Raw genomic sequence first — 12,001 nt, 5'->3', positions numbered from 1 at the left:
CACTCACCCCTGAGGGCCCTTTTCTCCATTCTACTTCGGGATATGGACACACAAACCCTCCCCAGGGCTAAAAACAGGGCTGTGACAGGGAAAGGAGAATGCGGCCCCTAGGGTACAGAATGAAGGGGGCAAGTGCAGGGGAGGCATCTGCACACCCCCAAAGGAGTGCCTCCGGGCATTCTGCACCTGGGTGCCCCCAGCTGTGGGAAAGGACGGCACTGCCCCTCCTGCCACCCAGGTACAGCGGACATGGTTGTAGAAGGATGACAGTTTTCTTGTTAACTTGCTCTGGATAGAGGGAAACAGTGAATTTGATTTATATCTGATCCAGACAATTTAGTCATTTGCAAAACATTTCTGTTTACTATGAAATTCTAACACAGATTCCACAGAATTCTAGAGCTGTTAGGGACCCTAAAGCAAAACCTAGCTCAAATGTCTCATTTTACCGTTGAGGATTGAGTCCATATAAATGACCTACTGAAGTCACTCTGCAAATGGGTGGCAGATCGAGGTCCCTGACCCCAGTGCAGCCCCCGCCCCCGACCTGCCACACGTGAACATGGATCCAGTGAAGTGACCTTCCCAGAGGCTCAGCTTTTTCTTTGTGAGAAAAAAAAATTCAAGTTTGCATATTCAAAGCTCATCCATAGCATCTCCTCATTCAGCTGTTCTCACCTGTGCCAAACCGCCGATCTCTTTGACGCAGACATAGAGTCGGAATAGGTCCAAGGGCTTCTTGCCCACCGCAGGCAGACTTGAGACCGGGGAGCCCCTCTCCTCCATGAAGGTGAGGTAGCGGTCCACCCACAGCTTCCTCTCTGGCTCATTCCCCAGCTCATACACCTTTGTGATCTTTTCTCCAGTGGTGGTGGATGAGCTAGACTTCTAGAGCCCAGGGTAGCATTTGGAGATGGGGCATAAGCGGGCCGAGGGAAATGGAAGAAGGCGAGAAAAAAAGTAATGAGCTACCGAATACAAGATGAGAAGAAATTTTAAAACTACTGCTATCACACAACAATCAGGAATGAAGGCTACTAGTTCAGGCACAAAGTATACATTTTCTTAATTAAAAATTTACTTTGACTTTAACTAAAGGGCCCAAACTCCCCCTTTTATATACTTGAAAAACAAAAACAGAACAAAAATCTTTTTTACTTTATCAATATAAGCGTTGAATCCCAGAAGGCAAGATTCCAATGACCCCTCATGTCATTTTTTCTTTTTTTTTCAAAAAGGGTACAAGTTCATTGAATGGCTACACTGAGTTTAAAATTCCAACTGTAATATTATAGAGGCCCCCTCCTCATTACATAGATGCCTACATTTCCTTCTCAAAATATAAATGACCAATGTATAGCTTTATTAAAACTAAATCATATGGAGGTAGAGCACATACATGATGTGTGTTGAAAAATACAAGGCTGGTCACATGTCATTGGACCCAGCAGTGTGTGCGCTTTACATTTGAGAGCCTTCTAAATTAATGGCCAGTTACTAGCATTCTCTCAGAATGATCCGCTTTCCTGACTTAAGATTTCTTGAACTTTTCTGTCAAGGTAATTTTAATAGATTTCTTAAGCAAACATGTGTTCATCACAAACACATGTGCTATTTCATACTCTCAGCTTATTTATGAAGATCTACTTTTATGCGCCCATTTGGTTTATACTGATGTTCTAATTCTTGGTATTTCATTTTTCTAATTTTATATTTGATACTAAAATGTCAGAAGTGGCTGTTTCTGCACACCTGAAGCTCACCCTCTGGATTATGTGATCTGGGAAGGTAATACTTTTTGTCCTACAACAGCCCAGCTGTATATTTTCCCTTTCTTTTATGTCTCTGTATTTTTAACAATATTTGTGTACTTGTAATATCTGCAACTATGGGATTCTTGTGCAAAATCACTTGTAAATTCTCAATTAAATATTTCCTTGGAATAATAATAAATTTCATTTAGTCATGTTTATTTACTAGGTTATCATTTGAAATGTATAGTATTATGTTAAATGAAGTTTTTTTTAACTCTTTTTTGTTATATTTAGCTCAACATAATTTTAAACATGTGACCTGAAATGGGGATGGTGAGTTAAATAACATAACTGTCATCAAGGTTTGATGCTACCTTGTTTAGCAAAGTGATTCCCAATAAAACTAGGGCCTGAGAAAGGATGGTTGAGAATGAAATTAATCAAGCTGATGGGTGGCAGAGGTCCTTCCAATTAACATGTAATTTCCCAAGCTATTTTTGCTGAAATTTTAAGCCTTCAGCTTTAGAATTATTGAAACATAAAACCTTTATATAAAACATATAAAAATGGGTGATACAGCTGATGTAAATAAAAAATGTAGAGTAGCAAGATAAAAAAAAACTGACCTTTTACAATTTATACTGATGAAGCTAAAGAGCAAGTCACTTAACAATTACTTTAGATAAGAACTTAAAATGTATATACATATTCCTATATATGTCTTATAAATTCATGTATATACCAGAAATATGGAACACATTCCATATCCAAATAAGTTTGTACATTTTATCATATTCTTATATCCAAGGAGTCTCTGACTAGGGAAACTGTTCTAACACATCTTACACCACATTCTCATTCTGGAAACATTACAGAAGCTTTGTCATCATTAATGAGGTAGTTATTAACAAGAGGTTTCTAAATCCTAGTGCTGAAAAACTTTTTGTCTTTATTGGGAGGCACATTGAAAAAATGGACCCAATCTTTTAAAAAAATAAAAATCTGAAATAAGAATCAGAGGAAAAAAGCACTATCATCTAAAATCAATTAACATAACAACAAACCACCACCACCATGAACCTCCCCCTTTTATTTCATCTGTGAAAAAGTGAGAGGTAAAAAATTGAGATTCAATTTAAAAATAAGAGATATAAAATCAATCATTTCAATTTACAATTACTCTAAGTGCTCCACCAACATCCTGAATGTAAGAACCAATGGCTATTTCTGGCCTGGTCCTCTCTAAACCCCAAATGTGGAAGGGCTCCAGGAGAACAGTTCATCATGACCTAAGCAATGAGACTGGTGTTTGTTCCTATTTATGAGAAAGGACTGCATTCTCATAAACGGAAATGGGTCTAAAGGAATGATTCACTTAGTTTGACTATCCATAGTTTAACTTTTCTTACTGTTCTTTGTTAAATGAACTTAAGTTTGATTAACTTCTACATGTCTCAATTTGTTCTCATAAAATGAGAAAATCTTAATGAAGATAATTGCTTTTAATAGTTTTATTTTTCATAGTTTTTAGATCTTTAAAAATGCACTTTATGGTGCCATAATGTAGGAAAAGGCATCTATATGAAAAGAAAGTGGTCAAGCCTCAGTTATGTGTCAGGTCCTAGAAGAGTCCTCCTCTGAGGCAAGCTCCCTGGTCTGAATCATCACAGGTTTTATTTGTCCTTAGTGGCACCTGGCCTCACAGGGCATCGAGGTGTGTGTGCTGTGTGGGATTAGCTGTCTGCCCTCCACTCTTCTGACCAGACCTTACGTTCCACAGGGCAGGACCTGTGTTGATTCTGAATCACCAACAGTGACAGCACTCTGAAGGTACTCAGTAGGTATTTATTCTATAAGTGAATACTCAAATGAGAAAGGTCTGAAAAGTCTGGCACCATCCAAGTAAGAATCAACAGCTGATTAAAACAGCCTATAAATAGGCTTTCAGTGAGCAAGGTGCTAAGTGAATGTGGACACAGTCTAATAAGACTGAAAGCTGAGGAAGGGATTGGTGGACAAGTAACATCTCCATTCCCAGTCTCCAGGTGACACCCCAGCCCACTCCCAAAGTTAGCATATGGGTATCCAAACAGAGAAAAACGATATTAAGAAAAACAAAAGCCCTAGGACGTAAAGACTATACACTTTATCACTGATTAGGCTCAACATGCACTTTTTTTGTTCTCAGACATTAGTTTTGATGTGACCTTTGGATAAATGTCATTTACATTCTACTCATCAACAATGGGCAAAAGAAAAAAAAAACAAAAAACAACTAGCCCTGCAGGAAGACAGTTAACTTTTCCAGGCCACTAGAACACCTCATTTTGCTTTGATACTGTAAAAATTGTATCTTACTGCATGAAACACTGTCATGGAGGCAAGAAAAAGAAATGGAGATTGCTGAAAAATTCCAGCAAGACATTATTATGGTGCCACAAAAGTTTTCCTTGCATATAACTTAATTAAGTCTATAAGTAGACGTTTCCTCAAATCTTTGAGGCAGATTTACATTTCAGCAGTCTTTACCATATGCCTGGTAATATGTGTGTATGCATGTGTATGTGCGAATGTTTATTTTTATTGTAGAATGTTTTGTAACAAAACTGTTGGTCCACGGCACACTGTCAAAGCATAGAACATCTTTGTTATTTCATTTCAGGTCTGTTATTAGACAAGCTTTATTAGGAACACTGTGAGGAGCAATTTTAAGGACAATTTAAAGTTGCATCTCAGAAAGAGAAGTTAAATACTCTTTAACATGTATCTGCAGTGATTTGACAGCAGAGATAATCTGAAGTCCTTCATAACAATCTCCTTTCGTTCCCTTCTTGAATGAGCATTTCATTTGAGCGTGGAGTTGTTTTCTCAATACAAAGCAATCTCTAACGCCTTCCACTACCTCAGATCACATCCTCCCTTGTTCTCTTTTTCTATGACTGGAGCCAGAAGTGTGATTGTAAATTTTTAAGTAAAAAGTGGTTATTTACAGGGAGCGATAGTGTACGGAGAACTATATAGAAAAAAGAGGACAGTAATATGTGATTTTAAGTATGATTATGTTACAGTTAGAAAATGAAATAAATAATTCAGTTTGTTTTTCTTTCTCGTATTTAAGTAGAAGGAAGGGTTTTGATAATAGTTTCCTATGGACTTACTACATACAGATAACGTGACAATAACTTAAAATATAATATATATCTCAATTATTCTTTATTATCCAGAAATCAGCAAGATGGAAATTGGAAATTTTAAACATGTAGTATGGGTCTGTTAGAAGTCTTTAAGAAAAATCTTTTTTTTCTCCACTCATGTTTTATTGGTCATCTCTTATTTTCTAACATCAGTTCCCTACCCTACCTCCTCTCTCCTCTGAATTTCTCCCCTCTTCCCATTAGCAGACTTAAAGCTAAATTCCTGTCCATTTTATCTCAACATTTTAAAGATATTTTCAACCTCCGAAATTTTCCCCTCTGAGCCTATAAAAAATGTTTTTGAAAACTTATACATGGGGTTCTGTTTGTTGCCTTGGGAATATTACTGATTCAAAAATGTTTTTTCTTTAATGAAAAGAAAAACCAGAACAGATTATGGGACAACGCCCCTCCCCATGTTGGCTGCCTTCTGAGACTCAAAGCAAATAACACAAAGATATCAGAATTAAGGAGCTGCACTCTCTCTTTCATTAGTTCTGCATAACCCATACTAGAAGCATTTTTTTCATTTCATCTTGGTTGTTGAAAAAGTGAAACACATGTCTAGAGAAGAGGTAACAGTGAATATTGCCCTTTCTTTCTCTGAAAAGGAAAATGCTGGTTATAGTAGAGCTCCACATGAATTTTACAAACATTTACTGGAACTACCAAATCTTCAAACCTTCAGCTCTATCTGTTTAAACCAGTGAATGGATAATTAATAGCAGCCTCCTTGTGGGGTTTTGACTAGATTGCCAGATTCTGCAGTTAGAGTCTTCTTCCCTCCAACTTGCTTTTCCTGAGCTGTGCTCTTCAATACATTGTCTTACAAAAATTAGCGTATTAATTAAGCCTTCTTGGCAAGTAATTGCATGTTCAGTTTTTTTTTTTAAAGATCTTTTGATTCCCTATATGAATGTAAAATAAAGGTTACTACAGTGCCATTCTTCTTCTTCTTTAATGGCAGAGAATTAATTTCTTTAGTAGGAAAATAAAAGCCTAGTTCTACAGACAGAAGAATATTAAGGAAAAAAAATTCCCTTATATACACATTTCCACTTTTAAAAAATATCATATAAAATCAACAATTTTAAGATTCTCAGCAGGCTTGCACAGGATGTAAATTTTCTAACTCAAATGATTCTAATGTAGGCACACATTAATCTATGAGTAGCATTCCAAATATTCACATATGCTAACATTTCTACAAATTTTCTGTTATTTTCTGACAACTAGACTGAAACAAAGTAGGGCTATAACAAGCTGAACTGTGCCCAGAGTATAGTATTTATGTTTTCAAGATACAGGTAGTTGTGACATAAGATCTTTTAGACACAATAGCCCATGAAAGATTTAGTCCAAAGGCCAAACTTATCATTTATTCCATGGCTGCTATTAGTTACCACATAAATGGACAGTTAACTCATTTTAAAGATCTTCCAGAAGCGCACAATGGGTTAGACATTTAAACAAAGTCACTCTGTGAAGGAGTTTGGGCCCACTAGCACAATCACATGCTTCTTACAGACGCTTCTTTATATCAGCGGTTTCATTATCAGCAATCAACTTACGTTATGATGCATACAAACTTTACTCATTTTATTACTAGTATAATTACGAAGAAAATCCTTTCATGGATAAATTATGAAGAAAAAGTCTTATAAAACAAATTAATAAGCAAGCATTAAAGTAGAATTAATTATCAAAAAAACCCCCAAAAACCGAAAAAAACAAAACAAAAAAAAACCAAAAGACAAAAAACCAGAGCCACTTACAGGGCTTGATGGAGTCTTTGGCCAGCCTGGGCTGCTAATGCTATCACTTTCATCTCCATGAAATGAGGAGATGCTAGCAGAGCTGGGGGACATTGGGGAAGGGACTGGCAGGTTGCCGGGGGTTGGGGGCTGAGAAATACCCTGAGAGCTGTAGCTATCCTGTGGTAGAGGAATAAAAAAAAAAAAAAAAAAGACAAAGGTAGGGCAAACTTTATTTAAAATAACAAAAAGCACATCCAGTTTAACAGACTAATTTTTATATATAATATATATATAAAGACATGTACAAACACAGACACAAAACCACACACATATAAAGGTATTAAAACAACATTCTTAATTAGTATAACTTGGTAAGTTTGCTGGATGCTGGATAGGACCACTAAGCCACCATGCTTATTCAAGCTTACATGGAATGGTAAGCATGGGTTACCCCTTATGAAAGAAAGAAAGGAAAAAAAAAAAAAGCTGTTCACCTTATTTATCAAATAAGGCAGGAAAGCAAAATATTAAGTATGCTGTTGTTGAGGCGGCCAAAACAGGAAGCTATAAACTGAAGGCAGAGAAAATGGCTGCAAGTATCAAAACCAGGCAAGATCCCTTCCTTCTCCCCACCCCCGAGGCACTTCTCTGGGTGGGTCCTGTCCCTCCACCCCCTCCCACACCCAGTTAAATGCCATAAGAACTAGTAACTTTCAGATCCACACCATGAAGGGGGTGGGGAAAGAAGACTGCAAACGTGTCGCACAAGATGGAGGCATGCAGAAGAGAAGAAACCAAATGAAAAATAGAGGAGAGGACACGGCAGCTTCAGCGAGCAGCCCCACACCACGTGCAGAGGAGAGAGGAGTACCTTCGACTTGCCCTCCGGCTGTGCACTGCCTTCTTCTTTACCGTCGGCTTTGAGAGGCAAGGGCAGTTTGGATTCACTAGGAGACATCATATCTGCAAGACCCATAGATGCTAATCGAAAACAGGAGAGAGAGTTTAGGATTATACGTGTGACTCGTCAGGTTGTGCTCACTAACACAAGCTACCGAGTGATGGGGCCACCCGAATTTCCCTCCAAGGAAGGAAAGAAAAAAAAGGAGAAAGAAACTGTAACTCAGAGAATGCTAATTTCTACAATCTAAGTAGCAAGGGATTCTTGCAATTCTTTCTTATCTTTAGGGGGAGAAAAGCAATCATTTAACTCAAGACCTAAGCCACCGAAAGTCAACTATTATCAATATTATGTTTTCAAAATTATTACGGTTTTAGTCGTGGAGGTGCAAATAGAAATATGCTCAATGACCAAATTGCTAATTAGGTGTTGGAAGCAAAGGCTGGGTGTGTGTATTTTCACTGGCTGAGTGGAGGATTTACTGCTTTCTTAACTTCCTAAATTCACACAATCCATAGTTCGTAAAATCACTTACCACTTAATACTATTTCACTCAAAAGTCACATCTATTACATATGGCCTAGGCTACAAGGACAGAAGACGGTTGTAACAGATGATTTCAAAAGCAATCATCGAAAGTCATCTGTGAAGGAGAGGATTTCTAATTACTTTGCAACGGGGCTGGTTTCCGTTCTTTCTGGGGCAGGATGTACACGGATCAGTCCTCAGCTGCAGTTCAAAAGCCCAGGTCAAATACCCACACCAGCTCAAGTCAACCCTGCGATCCCAGGCAAGACTCATCTTCTAGCTCCCGACTCAGAAATTCAGTCAGGTTCATTTAGGCTATGGAATGAAAGGTCCCCAAAGGTCAACTGATTTTACCTGCAATACTAATAGACATTTTTAACTTAAAAATACGGGCTTAGCTTTCTTTTTAAAGGAAGAACAAGGCTAGAGTAGGGAATCAGTGTAGCTATCCAGGGTATAACTGCTGAATTTCTATAGAACCCCACTGTGCAAGCCATCTGCACGGCACTGGGCTGTGAGTGCCACACCACCCAGCTGTGTGAAGAGGCAGAGTGAGGAGAGGTGGAAGGAGAAAGTGAGAGGGGAGAGAATTACGAGCCTTAAAAATGAGTGAAAACCAGAAAACATTCCCATTTCAAAAGAAAATAAAACTCGAGGTTTTATGAACAGGACCCATTTCACATTCTGCGAATCAAAGTGCTGGCTCAACCACTGCCATGCACATGCAGCCTAATGTGCCAAAAAAAGAAAAAAAGCTGAAAAAAAAAGGCTCCACAGATTGCCCACTACAAAATGATTATTGCACATATTCATGTATTACTATGTTTTAGAAAATAATTAGTTTTAATTACAGCAGTGAGAGAGTGAGCAGGGCTCTGGCGAATTAGCTGGCAAGCTTGGTGGTGTTAATTTGCTAATATCGTTAGCATCACTGCAGGTTGAGACCAGAGGTCCTGCCAAAAAAGCCTACCCGGCCACGTGCCCGTGAGTTTACATCAGCACACTCAACGATGCACTCTGAAATGCCTGTATTTTCCATGGGCACACTGGGTTGTTTTTCAAAGCCCATTTGCAGCCCAGTCAGCCCTTGGAGTCATCACCACACACACAAATCATAATTGGGATGTTTTTCTTTCTTTCTTTTTTCAAATTACTTTCAATACTTAGACTTTAAGAACTGAAACAAAAAGCTTTTTCAAGTGATGCAGCTGCAGAGAAAAATCTATTGGGATCAGCTAAAAACGCGGTTATTTTTGTGAATGTGTGAAACCTCAAAAAAGCAGCTGAGAGATATTACACCAAGAAGACAGCCTTGTGCAAAGTAGCGGATGGCTTTCCTGCAGCTTTACCTCTTGGGTCTACCAGGATATGAAATTGGGAACATCTTTACATGAAGAAACCCCCTTTCGAGAAGAGAAGAGAAAAAAAGCAGGGCAAATGTGGAAAGCAGGGCTTCTTTACCAAAGTCCACACGTCCTTGGCTAGCTATTCCTAGAGTGGGCTCAAAGGAACGATAATCACACAATTTCAGAGAAGAGAGGCAAGTCATGGGCATGGGGTTTCTGTTAAGTCCTGCTCCTTCTAAGGTTATAATAGTCTGTCAGTATTTATAATAAATTATGCCTGAATATGAGTTTTGAAAAACAGGAATTAGTAATTTCTTAGTAGTTCCTTCTTCATGCATTAAATGTGTTAATGTACACAAAAGTAATTATTTTTAACATAAAGCATTAGGCCAATTATTGAATTATGATAATTAATGACAATTTAGAGTGATTTAAAAATCACACTGAGATGAATTTATAAGCATATATAGGGGTTTGAAATTCCCCAAATTTCTTCATTTTCTATTATATATTTTAAAATGGGCATTCAGGGTATGCAACCGTAAGTATTTTTTAAAAATTATTTTGAGAGAAACATAAGTACAAAATATAGAGGAACAGCTTTACTTTGTATTCCTGCTTTGTATGAGTGTCATATACTCAATCGTGTCTGACTCTTCATGACTCCTCTGTCCATGGAATTTTCCAGGCAATAATACTGGATTGGGTTGCCATTTCCTCCTCCAGGGTATCTTCCCTGGTCCAGGGATCAAACTTGCGTCTCCTGTGTTTTATTTTACCAAATGGATCATAAGGTCTTTCCTTACTGTGGCTTTTACTGTTCCTTTTGTTAAAAAGTTTATTTTTGACTTCTTACCAGAATTCTCAGTGAATCACTGCAAACAGTCTCCCAGGGCACTTTATTTTTTTTTCTCCTTTTCCAGAAGAGGAAGACCCCCAGTATTATAAGGATGTGTTAAATCAAAGCACTGTTTCTCCTACTGACATCAGTAATCCCATATGTAGAGTTCAGACATGAAAAGGGGCAGTAAAGAACCTGTGACTATGGAGAGAGCTGTGTGGGTACTGTATATACATCTTAAGTATTAGCCTCTGGCTTTACCATTGGAATTTAAGAGAAGAATGAGCTCTTAAAGTAAGTGTAGGTCAAGGTCCTAAGACAGCTTTCCCACCCTGGATTTAGTATATTCAACAAGAACATAAAAAACATATGGTGTGAGTAAAAGTGAACTTAAACATTCATTCCTACCCTTCCAGCTCCCTTGACTTAGTCTCCCATCACAGCTACAAAATTATTCCCAGAAGATGGTAAAACAGGACCAGAAACACACAAACAGTTCTTTTTCATGGCAAATAAAATACTCTGTGAAATGTTTAACTCCTTGTTTTTGAAAACACAGAAGGTTCTATCTAAGTGTATACACTTGCAGATATTCACCATTTTTATATGTAGCAAATATATAGAGAATACAGTTAACACATACAAAGGGTATGAGAAAAGCTCAGGAGAAACACTTCTCTCTGGCTGGGTCAGCAGAGCTTGAAACTTCCTATGCTGACGCCTCCAAGGGGCCGGTGCCTGGCCACAGTGCCACAAGGCTGATCATTTACTCTCTTAGGTTATTCGGATGGAAATGCGCTAAGACTGTGCAGTGACTTCTGCGGAGGCGAACTTACAATCACAGATGGTAGATATATTTTCTAGAATTTAGGTATCTTCTTTAAGGTAATGGTTTATATGTAGATAATTATATGACTAATGATATTATAAAATGAAACATGAATAAGTACAACATAACTAACAGAACCAGTATTATATAAGGGTATATTTAATAAGGTTAAACTTGATTTGCAATTTTTCCCATAGTAATACATAATTCTAATCTTTTAGGCCAAATATATATTTTAAAACTACCTCTTTAGAGGGAAGCAAGCCCACTGCTCACCATCCCACTTCTCCCTGCATCTGATGGGAGGAGAGAATTGCCACATTCACAGTCACATTGACTCCATTTAAGTAATCTCTTGCTCACTGACACTTGTAATAATTTGTCATAGTACACAGGAGAACTTGATTTTTGGCCTAGCACACTGTCTACAGGATAACTGTCTGAATTCAGCAGAGAACATGCTGGAATGCTGGTTGCATGAGCTGCTAACTGAGGTTCCTAAAACACCACTGGCCATCATTTGTACTATCTGTACTTTATCCAAAAGTGTCCATGGTTGGAGAAAATGTTTTGGTGTTATTACTGGTAATTTATTTCCATGGGCCCAAACCAGGAAGACTGAGGTGGTGATGATCTAAGTCATTTCTGGCCCACCTCTCAGTTCAGTCGCTCAGTTGTGTCTGACTCTTGGCGACCCCATGGACAAGTCTACACAAGCACCTGCTAAGTCACTTCAGTTGTGTCCGACTCTGTGCGACCCCACAGACGGCAGCCCACCAGGCTCCCCTATCCCTGGGATTCTCCAGGCAAGAACACTGGAGTGGATTGCCATTTCCTTCTCCAGTGCAGGA

General features: G+C 38.3%; 1 protein-coding gene across 1 annotated transcript in view; it reads right to left on the bottom strand.

Annotated features, from left to right (window-relative positions):
- ARID1B (AT-rich interaction domain 1B) overlaps nt 1-12,001 on the bottom strand; it is a 419,926-nt gene that overhangs the window by 27,835 nt on the left and 380,090 nt on the right. Inside the window, exons 10-12 of the mRNA XM_068984869.1 lie at nt 7,577-7,686; nt 6,724-6,882; nt 679-888 (exon numbers count right to left, since the gene is read on the bottom strand). Of these exons, the coding sequence (XP_068840970.1) occupies nt 679-888; nt 6,724-6,882; nt 7,577-7,686 (479 nt within the window). The remainder of the gene's footprint in view (nt 1-678; nt 889-6,723; nt 6,883-7,576; nt 7,687-12,001) is intronic.

Source organism: Capricornis sumatraensis, chromosome 13, assembly GCF_032405125.1.
Source record: "Capricornis sumatraensis isolate serow.1 chromosome 13, serow.2, whole genome shotgun sequence".
Classification (NCBI taxonomy): domain Eukaryota; kingdom Metazoa; phylum Chordata; class Mammalia; order Artiodactyla; family Bovidae; genus Capricornis; species Capricornis sumatraensis.
This window is presented reverse-complemented; position numbering and strand designations above follow the sequence as displayed.